Source organism: Nannobrachium achirus (genome assembly GCF_963921795.1).
Source record: "Nannobrachium achirus genome assembly, chromosome: 4".
Taxonomy (NCBI): domain Eukaryota; kingdom Metazoa; phylum Chordata; class Actinopteri; order Myctophiformes; family Myctophidae; genus Nannobrachium; species Nannobrachium achirus.
This window is the reverse complement of record NC_137813.1, coordinates 34278219-34300300: the sequence shown is the minus strand read 5'-3', so window position 1 is coordinate 34300300 and position 22082 is coordinate 34278219. Positions and strand designations below refer to the sequence as shown.

Below are 22082 nucleotides of genomic sequence, written 5' to 3'. Positions count from 1 at the left end.
CTGTGTCTGATATACCGTACATTCACATTTTTCAAGGAAAGACCTTCAGATGTAATGCGACAGACTGGAATGTAATAGTATCTGCGACCTGCCACTAATATCTGCTGCCACTTTGTAATGACTGAATTAATGTGCTCCGCCAGCGAAAATGTTAATGGATGAGACCTGCGAAAGTGGAATAATAAGTAACGAGACAGCAATAATGCAGAAACATTACTTGTACGTGTGTGTGTGTGTGTGTGTCCATTTTGTTCATGTTTTGTCTGTGTATTTACAGTATGTGAGCGCAAAAGTGTCTGTTTCTTACAGTAGTATAACAACAGAATATGGAGGTGTGTTTATGTCTGTTTTAACTGTGTGTGTGAGTGTACGTGTGTGTACGTGTGTGTGTGTGTGTGTGTGTGTGTGTGTGTGTGTGTGTGTGTGTGTGTGTGTGTGTGTGTGTGTGTGTGGTGTATGCAGGGGAGAGTGGGTCGACTAAAATATTAGACAATTAGTTTTATATGTAAAGAGGTCGTTATGACAAATAGAGAAAGCTACAGCAGCAAGCGTTTCAGTTCTGATTTAGGGCACATATCATAGTTAAGTGCAACAGTGCCTTATGAATATCTTTGAGCACTTAAATGCAATCAATCCGTTAAGAGAATTAGCCTACGTACATAGGCGATTTTAAGGGGTGTCCTTGGGTGCACTTGCACCCCCTGACCACCAGGCGGCCATTTTCTTTTTCTTTTTTTTTACTTTTTTTTTGTAACTTTATTTTATAATTATTAAATAAAACAGTGATCGTGGTTTGTAAAATGTGCGCAAAAAGAGAGGAGGGGCAAGTATTTCTGTTGTTAACTTGGCAGACTTAGCAGGCACTATGGGTGATCTGTGAGATTAACACCATATAGGCATTTTACAGATTGAGAAAGAACACGAAATTAAACTGCAGCAAATAATTGATCAGTAGCCTATGCAAGTGCCAAAAACCAGAGGCTGCAGTTCATTGTGTAATAAGGATGATTGCTTGATTGCTTGATGATTAACTTGATGTTTGGCTTTATATGTCCTGTGCTGCCTCTGCCTGCAAAATATAAGTAAATGAATTTGCTCATGGTGTCTAGAAAAAGAAGCACCTGTTTTGCACATTTTTTTTTATATTGTGTTACATTTGGGTAAAAAATAAACTGCAGAAACCCGTTAAAACAGGACAAAAACGCTAAAAAACGATTTTTATGGCGCGCGCCTGCATGAGGTAATAGAAGTACTCGGTCTGTCTTGCACCCCCTGATAGAAGAGGCTAGAATCGCCTATGCCTACGTACATATGATTGTACAGTAGGTGTCTTATTTGAATCCATCAGACTGCAGGTTGTGTACATAGGCTGAGGCTCTATGCACACCTAACACAACACAGCTTTCTTTTTCACCCAGTCTGTGTATAGTAAAGTTGCTACAGTTTGGAACGCAATGCTATTGTAAAGTGCTACTGTATGTTGTGTGCACATCCAGTAGTCTGTACCTGAGTAAAACCTCTCTCTACCTAGCCTCACGTAGCCAGGCTTACTCATCTGCGAAGAGAAAAGCCTGGTTACGACCATAGGCTGATACGGCATAAAACGGTGCTACTTCCGCCAGGAGAATTTCACCAGATGTTATAGTTTTTTCACATTGTGGTATATTCCCCACTGGCGAAAAAAAACTGTTCTACTTCTCCCGGCCCTTCGGTTGCGCTCGTAATAAACAATATCCAAACAAAAACATGGTTTCTGACAAAGGTCACCTATTAAGAGTGAGTTAAGAGCTACAATCTATTTAGGTTTGTTTTGCTGGCGTATGTAAACAGACTGCAACGCATGACATAAAACCGCAGCACTTCCGCCACTTCCGGTATCTACAGGCTCATGCCATTCACATCGCATATTGTGGCCAGGGTGCTCTATACCATGACATTATTTTATTTTATTATATAATTAATGACTCACCAAACTTAAAAGGTCCAAAGAGAGAAAGCTCCAAAGCGTGTACATAGTTTAAGACACAAGAGGGTGGTTTTCATAACATACATCTCCCATTTCAATAATCCATGTGCGTTTTGTTTACGATTATGGACTAGCAGCATCATGATGGCTTGGCTTCAAAAGAAGTCGGACTTCCTCTAAAACAAAATAAGTTGACAAATATGATTATTTTTTAAGTCTACTTACTGTACAAGAAGTAGATAGACTGACTTAGAAGTTGCTGACTGTGTACTGTAAGTGGCTGAAAATACAGTTTGCTGAACATGTTTACCTTTGCGCTACAAACAAAAGGGAGACAGGCGGGATGCTGAACCACAGTGACAAACATAAAAATAACACTCTGCCCAGAAAGACTTGCATTAATTCAAGGTAAAGAAAAGTGAGAGCACTCGATCAGGACCGTAATAAATCTCACACTCACAATGACATGACATGACATGACATGACATGACATGACATGACATGACATGACATGACATGACATGACATGACATGACATGAAATCTTCTTCAGTTCTCTGAGGCGAGTCTAAAAGCCCCGTTAGCAGCCTCTAGAGTCTGTGCAGCTCCTTACATCTGAATGGAAATTGGTTGAAGGGTTGCAACTGGCAACCATGGGGTCATGAAAAGTAGTAGGCTTCATCTTGAAAACGTATTGTAACAAGTAGATATTTTGTTCTGAGGGTGGCATTACAGGACATTACATTTAGGGTTCATCTTCCAGGGAGTGTGGATGCGCCGCCAGGTCTTCTGGTGGTCCAGATGACCTGGCAGAACAGCTGTGGCCTGTGCCCGATATTGGCAGAACGACATCTAAAATTGCTACAGACTTGAAGAAGAAGATGGCAATGTGCCAATTCGATTTTGAGATCATTTGTGTGCAACTGGATATTTAAAGAGTGGCTTTAGAGCAAAAACGATTGGGTCACCAAAATTAGTAGGTGCCCTTACCCGGAAAGCATGAGTGAATTCAGGGAGATTCATGGCAATCCACCAATTAGATTTTGATCTTGTGTGCAATTGAAAATGAACAAAACATTACATGGCAACCCAGCCAGGGGTATTCGAGATATGTTATTTGGGACCAAAGCTGTGGATGGATAGAGGGATCGATATAGCCATCCTTAGAGCCTCTAAAAGATTTGTTGTGTTTGTGAGTGTATGTTTTCTGTTCTTAACTCCTGAATGAGAACCATACCGTACTGCACTGTGTTGTACTGTAATACATAATGTAACATAAAATGTTTCAATACGTATAAAGAAAGATAGTTTGTTGACATAATGGTAAACTAAAACTAAGAATAAATGACCTAATCAAGAATAATTATAGTGCAGAATCATGTCAAAAGTCAAATATCCTTCTGTCCACTGTTACAATTACAGTAGCCACAGAAGACTACTTGGTATTTTGTTTATAATGTGACTTAGAAGAACTGTCATTTTACTGTGGAAAATGTCACGTATGCCTGTCCTGGGCTGGGCATCTATTGTGCATGACAATAAAATAAATAAAAAATCTAGTTAAATGAATGAAAAAATATTGTTCTGTATCTGGCACTCTGTACTATAATGTACTGGTATGGTACCATTCTATCTTTGTCATGCTGATATTGAGTGAGGCATATCACATTGCAACATCACTTTCATCTGGAGATGAGTCGTTAAAGCATGTATCTGAGTCACTCTGATGATGATGGAGACGGTACTGATGAATCAAAGAGGAGGAAGAGAGAGAGAAGATTGTGGAGAGGGAGAGAGGGACTAGGGGAACTGAAGGAAGAGATTTGTGGTGCTGGAGAGAGAGAGAGAGAGAGAGAGAGAGAAAGAAGGATAGGAAGGGTGAGAGAGGAGGGGAATGGAGGAAGAGAATAGCATAAATTGACCTTTAGGGAGAGTGAAGAAGAAGGGATGGTGAGGAAAGGAGAGTGAGGAAGGAAGAGAAAAATGAGAGGAATGGAGAAGGTTACTGAGAGAGAGTTTGTGCATAATGGTATGTGTGCCAGCTAGTGTTTGTCTGTTATTAATGAGTGAGTATTTGTGTAACTGTTAGTTTGTACTGTATGTGCGAGTGTGTGTATGTGTGCGTGAGCATGTGTGTGTGTGTGTCTGTCTTGACCTGACATTTTAGCATCTGATGACCATACCGTGGTAGAGCAGTTTGAAGAGCGTTCCTTCCATCTCACTGTCAGAGGAAGAGGAGGAGGAGGGGTCACTGCTCTGGATAACACACAACAACCTCAACACCAGAGGGAGGGAGTCCACCACTAGAGAGAGAGAGAGAGAGGATGAGTATGCAGACAGTGTGTTACACTTTAAAGAGACGGAACATATCTGTGCAAAGCAAGGTTATTAAAGGTAACTAAAACGTATTATATATTCAATAAGCAAAATTGAATAGGAAGAAAAAAATACATTTTAGTTAACTGAAATACATTTTAAGTGTTTCTGAGTGTCAACATCAGCAAACATCAGAAACCAATAAATACATTGTAGAGGAGATGTGCATGCTAAATTGCTTGTTATTACTTTTAACAGTTTTTTGTCAAAAAGTCTGAAAAGGGTTAAGTATCTGTTAAGTATCTGTTAAGTATCATGCATAGTAATACATAAGGACCGCAGGTCGACACTAGAAACGGAGGGGGAGAGAGATTTCTTCTGTTTGGTCCGTTTGATGTCCGTTCTTTCTCCCTGTCCGTACTTGTCCATATGATTACACACACCTCTCAACTGAAGGTACTGGATTTGTCCGTGTATCCGTGGCCACCATTGTCAACCGTAGGGGAAGTAATGAGGAAAATAACGTTTAAACCCATTGCCAGCCAAATTTAAATATGAATGTGCGCTTATAACGCCAGGAAATAGCTATATTTAATCATCATAATCACATCAATTTACCAAGCCACGTTGAAATACCATACCACAAAATGACCACTAGAGCGAGCCATAGACCATAGACTGTGGAAGCCCCCATGTTAACCCATGTTAAAACCAAGGTTCACAACATTCAAGGATGGGACGATGACGTCGATCCCCAATGACATGAATGGGAGACCTGCGGGCCGCCATCTGAGCTCAATACTGTTCAATTCGTGCTTGATCGTCTAAAACCACCATCGGTATGGGCACCGGAACGTATACAGATGCCACACAGAAAGTTTCCGAATCAAAATCCGACCTAGTGAAGCTGCGTGAGGGTCGGATGGTTTGCATTGAGCCTAGCGGCTAGCAGAGGCCTACGTAAACAGGAAGCTATGGCTTAAAGGTGACGTCATAATCGTATCCTTTTTTTTCACGGTTTACGTCTGTATACTAGCCGAAGGTAAGCTAACCGTTCCGCTCCGTCTATTAACCCAAATTAAAAGCTTAAACAATGCTTTTATATAAAAGTCGATTAAAGTCGCTTGGCAGGGAACTCCATAATGAGATAGTCGATCTAAAAGTCGACCGGCCCTGACTGAGTTAATCACCAGATTCGAGAGATGGGGGCTACTCGAGGTCATTCAGCCAAAATCTGTTTCACTTGCGTTTCGAATCATATAGTGTATAGCCTATCCTTTGACTGGCTGGTGATATAACGTTAACTGACACAAAGTATTTGTAAAAAGACTTGTGTGGATGACAGAGACATTAGAGTGAAATCCTGGTCAGGGGCACACCGAGAATTTGCTTTGCTTTGCTTCCCTTTGCTCTGAGAGCAGAATTGGAGTTGAGAGTGGGTCGGCACGCACAAACCGTAGACAAACTAAGCTTGTCGACGCAATTACTGCACGTCCTCTCTCACCCAAAACGTACACAAAATCAAACATACAGAACTATAAACGGCCCTTTAAAGAACAGAGGGAGAGAGAGAAGCACAGTGGTTAAAACTTGGAGAACTAAGATGATAGAGAGTGAAAAACAAAGTGGAGGGGGGTAGTGTTTGAGAGAGATGGAGATACTGAAGCAAACAGGTAAGAGACTTGTCCTAAATTAGCATCTCCCTTTGCCTCATTACTCAGTCTGAAACGCAACTCTCCAAAAGAAAGTTTTTCAGCGACTCCAACACGGGGGACATTGTTCAAACTGACACCATCCGAACGGTGTCTTCTGTTTTTAAAAAACACTAATCTCGACGCAGTTAGCTAGAGGCAGCATCGGCTGACAGTTAACTAAATCAACACTTTCACCTCATGGCAGGTTCTCAGAGCCAGCAGTTCTAAGAAAAGACCAATGAGGTGGTTGGATTTATCGCCACAGAGATCATCGAGCCTCGCCGCCTCAGACACTGAAATTACTAATGAGAAAAACAACCACACCTACGTTTTTCTAACAGCAGTGATTTTGCACTATATATATATATATATATATATATATATATATATATATATATATAGGAGTGAGTAGGCAGGTAGCAAAAGAAGGAAAGGAGGAATCATCTGGATAGGATAAAAGAAGCTAGGAAGATCAAGCAGAATAGTCATTTACATACTCAATGTCCTGCTTGCAGCACTGTAGAGCATAACATTAAACCACCTCCCCTAGGGCTTGTAATATAAAAGAATATAATTCATGCAAATGAGTGGCTTGAACAACAGTGTATACAGTACCAGCCTAACTGCAATCTAAAACCCACTTGGCCCTTATAAGTGAATGCAGGCAAAGGCTACCTAGGGCTGGGTGTCAGTCCCTAGCTTCTGTACTGAATGGTCATTGTGTTGCGTTGTTCTAATGCTGTATAAGGCCAGAAGACAACACACATTACAGTAGCCACTTGGAGGAAGGTTTTATTTAAAGAACATTACTAAGACCACGCTGATTGATCATCCACTTGGTGGCACAGAGGTCCCTAATTATACATTGTGCCATGGAGTTCTGGCCATGTGCAGGCTACAGTACAATGCAATGTGTGATTTCACTCATTAGTTACTAGCACTTGTGTCCTAATGGTGACAATCATCTGGCAGTGCGCTGCTGCACCCACTCTAGGTGAGTAATGTATGGACACAACCTTGTACTCGGCATTACAATTTGTCACAAGTCATCATGGAGCTCTCTTTATGTATGATACTGAAGAATTGAAGAGAGGAAAGAGAGTACGATAAGTTGGAAGGCAGAGAGGATACGTTTGTGGTGCGCGGATAGAGGAGGAAGAGATGGTAGGGTGAGAGGTAGAAATGAGGGATGGTGGAAGCGACCCTACACTGCAGTACATGAGTGGGAACTCCAGGTGAGTGATGCAAGAACCAACTGTGCATGTGGCTTACGATCTGTCACAAGTCATCGACTTTCTTTATCGGATGCACTCAGATGAATGTCTAATGAAGCATTAATACGATTTAAATCAGGCCAGGGTTTTAATCGGAACATAAAGAGAAATGGGACGCGAACGATGCAATAACACAAATACAGTCAGGCGTATTACTGCTGTGGTGCTCTATTACTGTACATGTCTGATGGTTTTATCACATAATAAGCTGGCCACATATTGTGATCAGAGGCTCTCTCTGTACCTTCAACATGCTGTCTCTCTTCAATACATGAAATCAGGGGTTCCCAAACCTTTCCATGCCATAAGACCACCAAATAGCTAGCACCAGACTGGCCTTGGACTTTACATTTCCTTGTGGATCTACCATGTGGACTTTATCTGTGAAAGCTACAGTACATATCCTACCATTCTATGTGAACCTGACAATGCTTGATACTCTTTCTCACCTTAATCCCATGTACAATGCGTCAATACTCTTTCGCACCTTAATGTCTAATCATATGTACATACTATATAGGATAATGACATGCCCAAACCTGAGTTTAAATAAGAAGAAATGCCTTGTGCAGACAATAACCATTAAAACCATAAGTACATCTCAAAGTGTGGTTCAGTGGAATAAAGAGCATGAGTAATTCACAAATCTCAATGAAAATATGAGGAAGGGTAGAGGTGTCATTGAGATCAATAGGAGTAATGTAGATGAGATCTTTGGTGCTATACACGCAGAGACAGAGGGCAGAACAGATTCATGCTGTTGTGCATCTCTATAAACTGTTTTATCCAGAGGAGAAATGCTGCTATGATCTAGGTTATAATGTACAATAGTCTCAGAGAAGCAGAGCCAGCCAAATATATTGCATTTAATTGATTCATTGAGTCTGTTGATGGCATTTAAGATTGTGAGCAAGGAATTAATAAGGATCAATAAATGTGAGCTAAGATTAATACTGAACTAGGAAACAATGTTTGTCTCCCTTGCTACAGTCTGGTGAAAGTTTTGCCTTGGCCTCAGGGCTGCAACTAATGATTCATTTGATAATTGATACATTTATTTTGTCATTTTTGTCACTAGTAGTCGAAAACAATCCCAGCAAGCACGGTCAGGATCTGGACCAATCAGTGACGTCTCGATTGGGGCCAGATCAAGTCAAACCATGAATTTATGTATTTATATGACGTTATCATAACAGCATTTGGCTTGCAGGGATAATTCATAATATGAAAGAAAAGAAAGAAAAAGAAAAACATGTATTCACATTTTGGTGAAGTTGTATTGGCATATTTAAGAAACCTTTACATGATACATAACTAGACCGATTTGATTACTGTAATCAGATACATACATTTTGGTTCAACACTACTGTCTTCAGTGCCTACACTGCATTCTGTAATCTATTAATGTGGAGGTGACCAGTGTACAAAGAAGATTCTACTGAAAGAAAGGCAGGCACCTAATCGAAAATAACTTCTCAGCCAATATCAAAAGATATTGGCTGGATGACTGAGCTCAAATGGTCTAGGTGCTGAAACTGTGGCTGTCTGTTTGTGAAGCCAAGCCTTAATAGAGTTACTGTTTTACTGTTTGCTGTGTGAGGCGAGACTAGAGTAAGGTGACTGTCAGTGTACATTTGTTCTATTACATCAGCGTAGCAGGCTATGGGGGGAAACTGTGTGCGTGGGTGCTGTGTGCGTTTGTGTGTGTGCATGTGTGTCATTCTCCTCTTGACTCCCCCCCAACTTCGGCTGAGCAGAACAGACATGATTTCATTGAGAGATTGCATCTGCTGTATGGAGTTACTGTAACTCTGTATGCAAACTGAGACACATTGCCAGCTTCACACCTCCAAAGCACACTCAGTACCACAATCTATCAACGGTACCTGTGCCTTAATGGAATATAATGGGCCGTCGAGACAAATCAATCTGCAGTAATCCTGATTCATAACACAGACAATCTGATGGGTTTCAGTATCATGCACTGCCGTACCTTAAACTAAACTGGAAACATAGTTGTTCTGTCTGGAAATATCTGGGCTTTCTGACAGCAGCTACCAACATAACACTACAGCAATGACTTGTGTAGCCCTCGAAGACTCACACGTGTCTAAACTTTTACTGTAAAACTGTCTGAAAAGACGGTGAGAGGTTGGCAGCAGTGCTGAAGGTAGGATAGAGTACTAAAGACCCCGTAAACAGGACGTATCCTAATCCAGTATGAGTAGTCCTATAAGCAGTATTCTGTATTCAAATGTTGTCAGACCACAGATAATATGTTATAAAGCACAACACACATCATAGTGTGTGTGTGTGTGTGTGTGTGTGTGTGTGTGTGTGTGTGTGTGTGTGTGTGTGTGTGTGTGTGTGTGGCATGAATCAAAACAGCGTCCAGGTTCTGACAATGGAACAAGGGGGGAGCGCTTGTTCTCTGTGGAGATGACGAGGCGCGCCAGCGTTGTATTATAAACACAATCTGATCTAGCTAAAACAACAATCACGACATAGGCTATTAATTATAATCACTAATTCACTATGAAGTGTCTTTAATTATAATTAAAGTAAAAATAGTCAAATAACAAACAAGGACAAATTGTTCTGCCCACAACCTTATCAAACCAAAATGCCTAAACTACTGCAAAAATGTAGGCCTATTATAACTATGATGATGGTTCTTAACTTCTTGTAAGTCCCAACTCCCAATTATAAAATACTTGACCTTATAAATATAAAATGTTTATGATTATTTCTTGTGTTATATGTCATGAAACATCGCATGTAGGCCTATTATATTACCTATAACCTACCGGTATACACGAGTGAGCTCTCGATCGGCACCTCCGCACGGTCCAGGCGGATGCAATGGAGCGCTCCCTACCTCCGGTTCAGCCAATCACAAGCTTCCATTGTCAGAACCTGGACGCTGTTTTGATACACGAGTGTGTGTGTGTGTGTGTGTGTGTGTGTGTGTGTGTGTGTGTGTGTGTGTGTGTGTGTGTGTGTGTGTGTGTGCATGCGTTTATGTATAGCACAACATATGTCCTCACCTCCTGCACTGTGTGAGGCTCCCTGGCTGCTCTCCAGACAAAGTCTTTGTAGAACCTGAAGCAGGGCTGGTCTCAGCAGGGTGCATATGCTGACCTCACAGCTCCTCCGATCCCGCAGGAACACTTCCAGTACCCCCAGCGCCTGTTTAGCCAAAGGACACTCCCTGCTACACACAATGCCCTACAGACAGACAGACAGACAGACAGACAGACAGACAGACAGACAGACAGACAGACAGACAGACAGACAGACAAGCAGGAGGAGAGAGTGGAATGCAGACAGATAAATACTCAAACACAGACAGACAGGCAGAAAAAAACGAGACAGACAGGCAAATACACAAGTTTAAATCAGAGTGTAATAAAATAGCTACAGGTCACTCACGTCACTTTGTCTGCAGACCTCACTCAGCAACAAAATAAACCGAAAATAAACAAAAATTAAAATAAAATAATTTACAGGAGGTACTGCAATGTAGTTTCAAATGCACTACATTGCAGGTGCTTTTTGAGAGTGAGAAATAAGATAACATGTGTGACCTGGGCAGCTTGCCCCAGGAAATGTGCCAAACTCAATAGGGAGCAACTCTACGTATATATATATAAGGGTACATTTTAACTTTTCATTTACTAAAACACTATGAAACCCCCAAAGATTTTATAAACAAAACATGCTTGTCCTCTTAAAGAAATAAGACATTTCAGCAGCACTGCTCCATGCACGAGAATCTGGTCCCAGCTTCGTAAAAGGCAGTTCTGTTTGGGGTTTCCCATCCTCACCAGCAGGTCCAGTATGGCAGCAGGGTACTTTTCTATCAAAGATAACAGCTCCTTGGTGACCAAGTCACGCTGCTGTTCCTGCTTGTCTTCCGTCAGGTTCTCGCTCACTCTCTCCCCCATCTCTTGGTTAGGCGACGGAGTCTGGGCAGGGAACCAAAATTGTCTTGAATTCAATTTCTGATTTGACATTTTCTGTTTTAATTTTCATTTCAAAAACAATTTACTTGCTATATAAAAAAGCTTGTGATCAAAACTATTGAGAACGAGAGATGTCAAATGGCATCCAGTCGCATCAGTTACAGTAACTCAAAGATCCTGATTGAACTGAGACAAGCCGCTGCTGCCCGACTTCCACTTCCTCATTCACATCCATTCTGGCTGCAGTAAAATGCCTTTTTCTCCCGTTGTTTTACACTCGTTTGGTCAAGACGGCCCCATTTTCTATGGACTATATCTGACTCATGGATGTGTTGTATTTTTTCTTCTCCATGTGAAAGACAAGACGTTGTACGGCCGTGCACGGGAGCCGCCGCGCGCACGCCGCCACCGAAAATCAGGTCAAAACAATAGGAAATATACATGGCGGTTAATCTACATTAGTTATGGAAAAACTATGGCAGCCCAAGTGTTAATTCTTACTACCATGGTCAGGTCTGGTTCTGTGTGGTGGGTCAGCCACAGCTCCAGAACCTGCTGTCCCAACCCCTGGGCCAGCTCTGGGTAGCGGTAGATGAGGTGCAGGAGTGGAGGGTGATGGGTGTAGATGGAGGAGAAGTTTTGGTAGGACAGGGCCTGGCTGATGCAGTTCAAAGGAGCCTGGAAGTAGCAGGTGTTTTTATTAGTTATAAGGCTATTCTGTTTGCTACAGTGCTACAGTGAAGAACGGCACGTGCAGGGGGTGCTTTGGGGGGGGAAAAAAGAGAAAGAAATTACATGGCAATGAGAACGTATTGCTTATTTTACTGTCCAATGACATGGGATCTGAGGAATCCGCTGGGAGACATTGTGTTAGAGGCCAAGCAACAATCCATTCAAATGTTGTGTTGATCGGATCTTGCGTTTATGATCACTCTATCTATGATAGATGACATTTTGTTTTTAAGGAATAGGCCCCTCGCACAAATTTTGCATGCCAATTACTTTATCACATGACTCCTGAGATCATGTATACAGTAACTAATCTGGAGAGGATTAGTTATACTGTATATGAAATACTGTTTTTGCAATAAATGTTTGTGTGTGTGTAAACTATGCATCACCAAAACTGTGGACGAAGAATAGCATGCCACATTTTTGGTGTTCCTCCAGAAATAAATGTTACAAGTACTATAATGCCGTGGGTGACCTTACAGGCAATCAGTAATCAAGTAATAAGCCACTCTTTCGGACAGTCGCTGCTACAATGCAAATCCATTACTGGGATATCCCACCGCTGTCCTGACTATATGAAGGGTATGCATACTACGCACCGTGTAACATTTTAACGTGAATCTAAAAGTATTAAAAGACACGGTGGACTTTGTTAACAATATTTAAAAATGAGGAAAGACTGAATGCTGTGTACAGGTGTTCCTGTTCATTGGACAGCCTGCCCCTAAACCGGTCAAATACTGCCTGGCTGACACTACCGGGAAGGAAGACTACACTAAAACGTTGGTTGTACGAGATTAAGTGTCTTTACAGCCCTCCTGTGAGACGGGGGTAGAATGCATCCCAAGCTGCAATGTAGCAGAATGTAATGAAAGCCTTCAGAGATATACAGTATAAGAGCCATCCCTCACTGTGGGAAATCTCTCCAAGAGGGTGTAATCTGTCTCTCCCTTTTCAATATTCTAACAGTAAATATTAAAAATGTAAGGATATACACCCACACACACACACACACACACACACACACACACACACACACACACACACACACACACATACACCGCTTACAGTATACAGTATGTACAGAAGTTGCAGAGCCATCACTGCAGAGCACGTTTTCGCAGCATAATAATTCTTCAATTGGATGAATAAAATGCTGTGTCTTGACAGGAAGGGAGTATAATTTGCTCTGCGTGGCTGCATGTGATAAATGCTCAAAAGAAGATCCTGCCAGAGATGTTTACCTCTTATATAAAACATACAGTCATAAGTGTTGCAAACGGTTTATGCAAAGCCAGCTTAGTCCTCATTTCGGAGTTAATTAGTCTCCTCTACAGACAGTTTGATATGGTTTTCACATCTAAACACATCATTTCGTCTGTCACACCTAGACCATAAAGCTTTGATTCTGTGCCTGGAATGGCCTTGATGTTTAAGATATGATTCTATCCAACTGCAGCAAGGAAGACTGCCAATTCAACTCAACACACTTTCCCAGATCTAATGTTTATCCACTGTGGTTTATTGCCATATAAACTAAAGTTGCTAGGAAGATATCTGCTCAGGAAAAAAAGTACATGCACAATATGCAGTAGTGAAACGCAGTGTTGGTACTGTACACTGGTACCTGCGAGCTTGAACAAAACATTTTCAGATGGGAGTCCACTGCCAAATACATGTCATTTTGGGGTTCCTTGGCACAAAGAAAGTTTGAGAACTACTGATTTAGAAGGCATTTGTCGAATGGGCCTCTAACAGGTCTTAATAGGTTAAATGAAGTGATGATTGGAGGTACCGAGTGGAGGTCGGGGCTCTTGTCCTGTGTGATTGCCAGCAGGTAGAGTGCAGACTTGAGCACAGCAGGAGGCAGGGCACAGTCACCTTGCTCCTGGACGCAACACAGCAGCTGGACAACACTGGAGAATACTGTCTGCTCTGGGAGGAGCCTGGATAACACACAGAGAGAGAGAGAGAGAGAGAGAGAGAGAGAGAGAGAGAGAGAGAGAGAGAGAGAGAGAGAGAGAGATAAGCTAACAAAATTGGGGAAACATTTACATTAAAGTATAAACAAACACTCACATACAGTATACACAACAAACATATTTAGGCAGGCCCAAAGCGCATGTGGGCACAAAAGTAGACACAGTCACAGACGCACATGAAAACTTTGTAGAGCAAGGAAAAGTGCTGGAGGGGCTTGTTGATATAGCAAACTATACTATACTTCACCACACACAGTGCATTTTCTCTTTTTCGCACGCACACGCACGCACGCACGCACGCACGTGCACGCACGCGCGTGCAGCATACATTACACCACCACACAGACACAATGTAAATGTGTGTGCAAAGCGGCCATTAATCTTGATGAGACCACACAGAGAAGCAGAGTGTTCCTGTGGGGACACGATGGGATATAACGTTCCACACAAGGACAGATCAGACTTTTTCAAGCAAGCCGCCGTATCTCTATGGTAATAAAATATGTACCAAAACAGTACAGACTCCATGGGTCATGACTGTGGTGTTGGAAGCAGTGGGTGAGTTAGAGAAACCAGTGGGCATCTTCATTTCCAAAGAAATGCAAACAAAGGATTATTTTCAAAACTGATACATCGTTTTAGCCCTCATGCAAACCATGAAGGTCTGACAGTTGATAATGATTACACATTCTGCTGGATTTAATATCTAATGCTCATGCAATTCATGAGGGTTGTTTTGTGTGTAAGTTCTCTGCTTCTAGAAATCAGTGCAAATTAGTGCAAGCTGGGTATAAAGGAAGCTTGTGGTGAAGGTAACACTATACAGTACTTTCAACAAGGGGACACATACTGCCAATAGTTCTAAAAGACATGCCAAGAAAATCAAGCAATAATTAAAACTTAGCCTATAGATTAAACAGTCAAGAAATAATCACTCTGAAGGTCTTTGCACACTGCTGCGTTGTTTCGGCCGAATATCGGAGTGAGAGGCAGCCTCTCTATGCTACAGCGTGTAGTTGTCTGTGTAGTTTAGTGTCTCCATACCATGTAGGGCCAAAGTATACTTAAATGTCTGTCTATCAAGTGCATACATTGTGTGTGGTGTGTGTGTGTGTGTGTGTGTGTGTGTGTGTGTGTGTGTGTGTGTGTGTGTGTGTGTGTGTGTGTGTGTGTGTGCGTGTGTAGGTAGGTGTGTGTGTGTGTGTGTGTGTGTGTGTGTGTGTGTGTGTGTGTGTGTGTGTGTGTGTGTGTGTGTGTGTGTTTCTGCGAGAATGCGCATACACTTTACTATTTGCTCGCATTCAACAAATGTAAGTGTATTGAGTGGCCATGCCAGTGGGCTCAAACTTTTAGTTTGTGTGTGACTTCCTGTCTTTGTGTGCACACTACTCACAGAGCTTGAGGGCAGAGTCTATAGCATTGTGTGTGTTTGTGCCTGTGTTTGTATACAGTATGTTTTGTCCCTATGCTGGAGGCCAAAGTGTCTATAAGGGTGTAGGCAATTGCATATGCCTGTGTGTGTGCGTTAGTGCGTGCTTGCTTGCATGCCTGCGTACGTGCATGCTTGCATACCTGCGTGCGTCTGCGAGTGCGTACGTCAACTGTGTGTGTGTGTGTGTGTGTGTGTGTGTGTGTGTGTGTGTGTGTGTGTGTGTGTGTGTGTGTGTGTGTGTGTGTGTGTGTGTGTGTGTGTGTGTGTGGCATCACCTGTCTCCGTGCTGCAGGGCTAGGTGTAACAGGATGACCAGACAGTACTGCGTAACCCTGGGACTCATTGTGTCTGACAGCAGGAGCCCCGGACCGTCAGTCAGCAGTGAGGGCCAGTCTGACATACGGCAACACAGTGAGGGAAGACCGCTCTGCAGGATAGACTCCACGTCAACAAGCTCTGGACAATGAACAAGATGCAAAAAGAGAGAAGCAAGAATGTTATTTACTGTGTGTGTGATATATACTGTATATATAACACCAGTAAGACGCCTAAGCGAGAGGTCTTGGCCATCTGGCCAGTGATGTATAATATCGGACCAGTTACCCATAAATGGAGACCCCTGGTACCCATATATGGAGATCCATGTACTGTATATGGAGATATGCTGTGAGACCCCCTGAACAGTGATGCAGAGCGTGATGTCAGAGCGGCAAACCCAATAGACTGTAAAAAAGCGTACACGGACGTCGGTGACATGATGTGCCGTTTCTCATACTAAACTGCGACCTTCGGTCGCAATAACAAAACTGAGAAAATAATGTTAGTCTTTCTGAACTTACATGCCAATAAAGCAAATTGAAGATGAGAATATAATTTGTGTTTGAAAGTTAAGATAAAAAAAAACTAAAACATGAGAGAGTGATGGATAGAGAAGGTTGGAGAGACGGAGAGAGACTGATGGAGAAAATGTAATGATTGAAAGGGATGGAGATCAATAGAGCCAAAGAGACACAGCACTGAGTAATGGATAAAGAAAATAAAGTAAGAAAGTAAGAGAGGTTAAAAAAGACAGTGATGGAGGGAGAGCAAATCCAAGACAGATAAGAGAATGACAGAGATTGATGATGTTACTTATCATTCTGTGCCTTTATCATTTCCCCAAATTAATTCAACTAAAAAGCGATCAAGAGAGAAAGAAAGAGAGATGGATGATGGAGAAAGATGAAAGGAAAAAGAATGAACCAAGCAGAGAGCTCATTTATTAAAAGCCTTACAGGCAAATGTGTTTTATGAATACCAGTACTGCACTATCATGGTTTATAGGAACACTGGTCTTGAGGGACCTGGAAGGATATTAATTTTTGACTGTCAAAACGTCAAAACATAGAACCGATACAGAAACACCATGAATGTCTTTTTAATGCTGTTGTTTTTAAGAACTTCACTCTTTATATATAAATGAGACCTGTGGGAATAATGGAGCAAGGACATAGAGAGGAGTTGTGTGAAGAGAAGGAAAGAGGAATGGAGAGATGGAGGAAGAATTCAAGGGACAAAAAGGAGGCCTCTCTGATGCACAACCATGGGGCAGAGTTTGAGAAACAGGGAGAGAGAGGAAGTGAGGAGTAAAAGAGAGGAAGAGGAGAGGCAGAGGGATGGGGGAGTCAGAGGAGGGAGAGAGAGGGAGAGGAGAGGGGGAAAGAGCAGAGAGACAAGTGTAAAGAGCAAAGAATAAAGAGTAAATGGGGAGACAGCTCTGAGGGGGAGAGACCCTCAAGGAAACCTTGAGGGTGCTGAGGATTTTGCTGTATATGCTCTGTTCTTTCCCAGTACACATCAATAAAACAGCTCAGATACCCATTCAATTCCAGGCTATTCCATATGTAGATACATGGAACAACGCGGAGGACAGACCGCGGGGAAGAAGGATGAATGAATTATAGAACGAAGAGAGGGGGTGGGGTGGGGGTGGGGGGGGGGGGGGGGGGGGGGTAAAGGCAGGCTGAGGCCGACACATCCCCATTCACCTCTATCTGACAGAGACAGAGCGAGCGAGTGAGAGAAGGTGAGAGAAGTGTTGATGGAGTAGAAAGATGGAAAGAGGCAACCGACCCACGGCTACAAGCAGCTACAGTATAGGGAAGATACAACCTGTTCCCCAGGCGGTGTGGATGGAGAGAGACAGAGAGAGAAACAGTGTGTGTGATACAATTTACTAATGAGAGATAGCAGCACGAGATCAGATCGGGGTCAGCTTTTCTACAGGTAGCCTACATAATTGAGTTAGGGAGGAGTTAAGGACACAAAGTATAAGAATGATTAAAGAAGGAGGAGGGGCAGAAAAACTCAACATGGATGGAGAGAGAAAGAGCACTATATACGATACAATGGAGGGGAATGCAGGGGCAGATGAAGAGAGGAGGAAATTGAATGAAGGGAATGTACAGGTACAGTATGTACAGTAATATTAGAGAGAATAAGAAAAATTGACAGAAATGAGAAATTAAAGGACAACTTTGTTTTTTTACAACAATAGTTCATATTTTAGATTGTAATTAGAGAAAAGAAAAAGTGAGTATTAAAATGTTTTCATTTGCTAAATTTTCTAGTGAGATATCAACTTAACTTTTACTCAAAAGAACAGAGTGATAAAGAAAAGGTAAATGGCTCTACAGGGAGAGAGGGCAGGTTGTACTGAAATAAAAGAGTCTGGAGGGAGGTATGAATGAGAGAGCAGGGGGTGGAGAGAGGGATAGAAACAAATAAATGAAACATACTGTACGAAGGGGAATGCAGATGTAGATGGAGGGGAGAGGAGAGGAGAGGAGAGCGTACGGTAGGAGAAGAGACACTGACTGGAGAGAGGTGGACGGAAGAAAATGAAGGATAGACAGAGTGCCAGTAAAGAAAATGAGTCAGGTTGAAAGAAAGAAAGAAAGAAAGAAAGAAAGAAAGAAAGAAAGAAAGAAAGAAAGAAAGAAGACATTAGACTTAATGCAACAAAAGTAATACAATGCACAATCATCAAAAGTAAAACAGAGACAGTGAGAGTTAAAGAAAGGGAGGTATGAAACAATGAGAGTGAGTGGGGGTGATGAGGAGGAGGGCAGGCGGAGAAATGGAGGAGAGGAAAGCCCTGCAGCAGAGAGGCTCAGCAACACGGTGTCTATAAAAACTAAAAGAAAGAATGGGATTGAGGATCCAAAAAATAAGGAAAGAAAGAGTCACCGAAAAAAGTAAAGAAGGTGAAGGGAGGTACAGTAGGGCCACTGACCCATGACCAGCTGCTCAGCGCCAGCACAGCAGTCTGCAAGGATGGAGAAGGTGAGGAATGGAGGAAGAATACAGTGAACGTTAGAGGTAAACTAAGTAGTGAGCAGGTCACAGTGTGACCCTAGGAGTCTAGAGAGAGAGAGGGGGGGGGGGGGGGATAGAGAGAAAGAGAGAGAGAGGGGAGAGAGAGAGAGAAATTGAAGAGTACAGAACAGAACTTAAAAGGGAACAGAGGTAATGTTAGAGAGAAAGCGAGATGAGAGAGGGCGAGGGTTCACCGTCACGTGGTTCTGACAGAGAGGAGCTGCAGTTCCTCCATACAGTATGTCTGGAGGGAGACATTTAAACAAAGAGAAGTCTCCTTCTTTGTATGCAAAGACTGAGAGAGAGAGAGGACAAAGATGGAGTATGAGGGTGTATATCTATACAGAAACGTTATATATACGGTATTTACTGTATATATACATATACACACACACGTGTGCACACACACACACGTGCACACACACGTGCACGCACGCACACACACACACACACACACACACACACACACACACACACACACACACACACACACACACACACACACAATCACAGAGACATTGCCTGCCCTCGATTGGATAATCGGCAACGACCAATGCCTTTACCTCTGATCAACACTCAATCACTCATGTGCGAGGCGTTGTGTGCTTGTAGATGTTCTATTTTCACAAGTTTTGAGCGACAGTCCTTGTACGATGAAGCAGGGCTTTAGTTACTACGAAAAAAAACATACACATGTTAAACTTGGAGATACAAGGTTTCTGCCGGACAGTGACGATATGCAGTAGCCTACTGTGAATGAGGAACTGTCCCCCCTGCTAACAAAATGGGATTCCTCAACAGTGTGGGGAGAGAGTTGGCACAGAAAGTGTGTTTCTGGCATGTCTCCCCTTTGTTAGTACCGTACATACACAACAGTTCAGTGAACCATCCAAGTTAGCTGTTTTCTTCATGTTTTGTTTCCTTTGCGTCCGTATTAATTTGACCACACCATTGCAGCAACCATGTTTTGTGGGTGAGTTGTTTGCACGGCAAGATCATTAATAAAGGAGCTTGTCCGCTGGCAGTTTAGCTGCGCTGATTGGTAAGCTGCGGTATAATCCCAAGGGAAGATATACAGCTTTCCACATCTCTCCACATGGCAAATAAAGTCTGGTACAGTATGTGATACTATATACACCCTGTATAGGCTGATCACACAGGGCTATCCTATACTGTAGAGCAGGCACAACGTCAGTCTGCATGAAAATGAATTTAAATGTTATTTGATACTGTATATAACATTCACAACATTTATGTAGGCTACCTGTAGAACAGCTGACCCCAATCTGATTTTATGCTGCTACAGTATCTCTCATTAGTATATTGTTTTGGGTATAAGCCATTGAGACCCATTTACTGTATGCTACTCGTCAACCCTGCTATATCTGACCAGCATCTCAATGAGGTGTTGTGTTAATATCAACATGCACGGTAACTGGGTAACAACAATCTTGTTACATAATACAATGACAATTGTGGCTTTTGCCGTGTTGCAGATGCAATTCTGTTTCACAGTCACACCTTTTAACAGTTAACTTGTGATGCGACATTAAAGGTTATTCTGATTCTCTCAACCCAGACCCAATACAATACAATACAATACAATATGGAAAGTGAGATTAATCATTTCCAAGTCTTCACTCAGCGCTAAATGTCACTATAAATATGCATAATCGTCATGCCGACTCGTGCGTTATAACACATTTTCTTTAATGTCAGTTATGATATAAAACCAGAATCAGGTGAACGTGACTGTGATAAATAATGAACCACATCAAGGCACACACCCTTAACTTGCATCTGTTTAAGCAACTTTGGCTGCAAAACGTACTTGTGCGACATCCAACCTGCCCAATCTGTCAATTCAGGATAGAATGACAACTGAAGCAGATCTACTACAAGCAGATGTACAAGCTCACAGCGTGGCACATCCAGTTAAAAAAGAATGTAGGTAAGACAGCAAAAGACAAGAGGATAAAGATAAGCATTGATAGGAAATGCACAGCAGCAATGTAATGAAAGAGTAGACATAAAGGAAAGAGTCAAAGGGAGGACAAGTAAGGAAAGATAGAGGGATTAATGAAGGAGAGAGATGGGAGGAGAGACAGGCTCAGATAATAAGGCTGTTGACTCAGAAGTCAAACGGCGAGGCTGGGAATCATGATGGAGAGAGGAGAGAAATGAAATATAAGGAAATAAAATGGAAAAGAACGATTCCATAAAAAGAGAGTGAGAGATGATAAAGAAAGAGGGGAGTTCCACATTAAAGAGGATTGGACTGGAGAGACGGTGCATCTCAAAACAAACTTTACATCTGTAAAATGTTCAAAGGGAGGGATGATGGAAGTGGAGAGAGAAAAGCGCTTCTTTACAGAAAGAGACAGAGATTAGGAGAGAAAAAAGAGAGAGAGAGGGAAGGAATGTTTAGGGAGAGATGGGGATAGAAAATAAACACATGAGAAAAGACCAGGGACAAATCACGGCTGTAGAAAATTGAACGAACAGATGGCAAACTCACTAACACACACTCACAGAAGATAAGGCCAGCAGTGACCCATGGCAGACTGCAGGGGATAGGAGAAGAGCATGGAAAGAATTAAGAAGTAAATAAATAAACAAATCTCTGCAAGAAACTATAGGAGTAAACGGTCGAAAGAGTGAAAGAAAGGCAGACAGATGGATAAAGAAAACAGATGAGGAGAGAGATGGTGGAGACAGCAGAGAGAGCAGTCCGACACATGTCAACACACAGAGGACAACTTGTACTGCAGGGAGGGTAAAGAATATAAGAGAATATAGTGGGACAGATGGCAAATGAAGAGATTAGAATAAAATGCAATAGAATAGAAAGGGAACAAATAGAATACTATAGAATAGGAATAGAACAGAAGTAGAATCATCAAACAGTACTCTGACATTGTAAGGAAATGGCAGCAAAATAGAATGGATAATATAATAATATTTACTCTGCTCGCTGCTATTACAGCCTACCAGTAAGATGTCAAATGGCCCTAAAGGGCGAGGCCGCGCAGGACGGAATTCGCACAGGACAGAATACATTTGCAAGTGTGATTGGAGTTGCGGTTGGTTGTTTAAGTTGGACAAAATGTGGACAAATTATTTCCCAAATATGGATATGACCAACGTCTGATGTCTTTGTAATAGAATGCAAGCAAAGGAATGACATTGTACATTTTTCTTGTTCCAGCCCCCAAGGTTGTAATCTTCCACTGGCAAGGCCTTTCCCCTTTAATCACCAGGGGTCATCGTCGCACATGAGAATCTGTTCTCAACTGACCTGCCTTCTTTGGATGAAATAGCATCAATAAATAACATCAACAAACAGTGAGGCAGCATGAGGGAGT

General features: G+C 42.1%; 2 protein-coding genes across 5 annotated transcripts in view; both read right to left on the bottom strand.

Moving 5' to 3' along the window:
• LOC308282856 (meiosis inhibitor protein 1-like) overlaps window positions 1–2817 on the bottom strand; it is a gene marked incomplete at its 5' end in the record, with an annotated part of 38999 nt that extends 36182 nt beyond the window's left edge. The window contains one exon of the mRNA XM_080723244.1: window positions 2709–2817. Within this exon, the coding sequence (XP_080579370.1) occupies window positions 2709–2817 (109 nt within the window). The remainder of the gene's footprint in view (window positions 1–2708) is intronic.
• Window positions 2818–4118: 1301 nt separating this feature from the next.
• The window catches only part of LOC308284350 (meiosis inhibitor protein 1-like), a 69046-nt gene continuing 51082 nt past the window's right edge, over window positions 4119–22082 (bottom strand). The window contains exons 19-24 of one of the 4 annotated variants that reach the window (XM_080724936.1): window positions 15636–15816; window positions 13742–13892; window positions 11716–11892; window positions 11077–11217; window positions 10297–10477; window positions 4119–4268 (exon numbers count right to left, since the gene is read on the bottom strand). In XM_080724936.1, the coding sequence (XP_080581062.1) occupies window positions 4129–4268; window positions 10297–10477; window positions 11077–11217; window positions 11716–11892; window positions 13742–13892; window positions 15636–15816 (971 nt within the window). In that variant the 3' untranslated portion in view covers window positions 4119–4128. Of the gene's footprint in view, window positions 4269–10296; window positions 10478–11076; window positions 11218–11715; window positions 11893–13741; window positions 13893–15635; window positions 15817–22082 lie in introns of those variants that run through there. The other 3 variants (XM_080724937.1, XM_080724938.1, XM_080724939.1) reach the window with 3 other exon arrangements.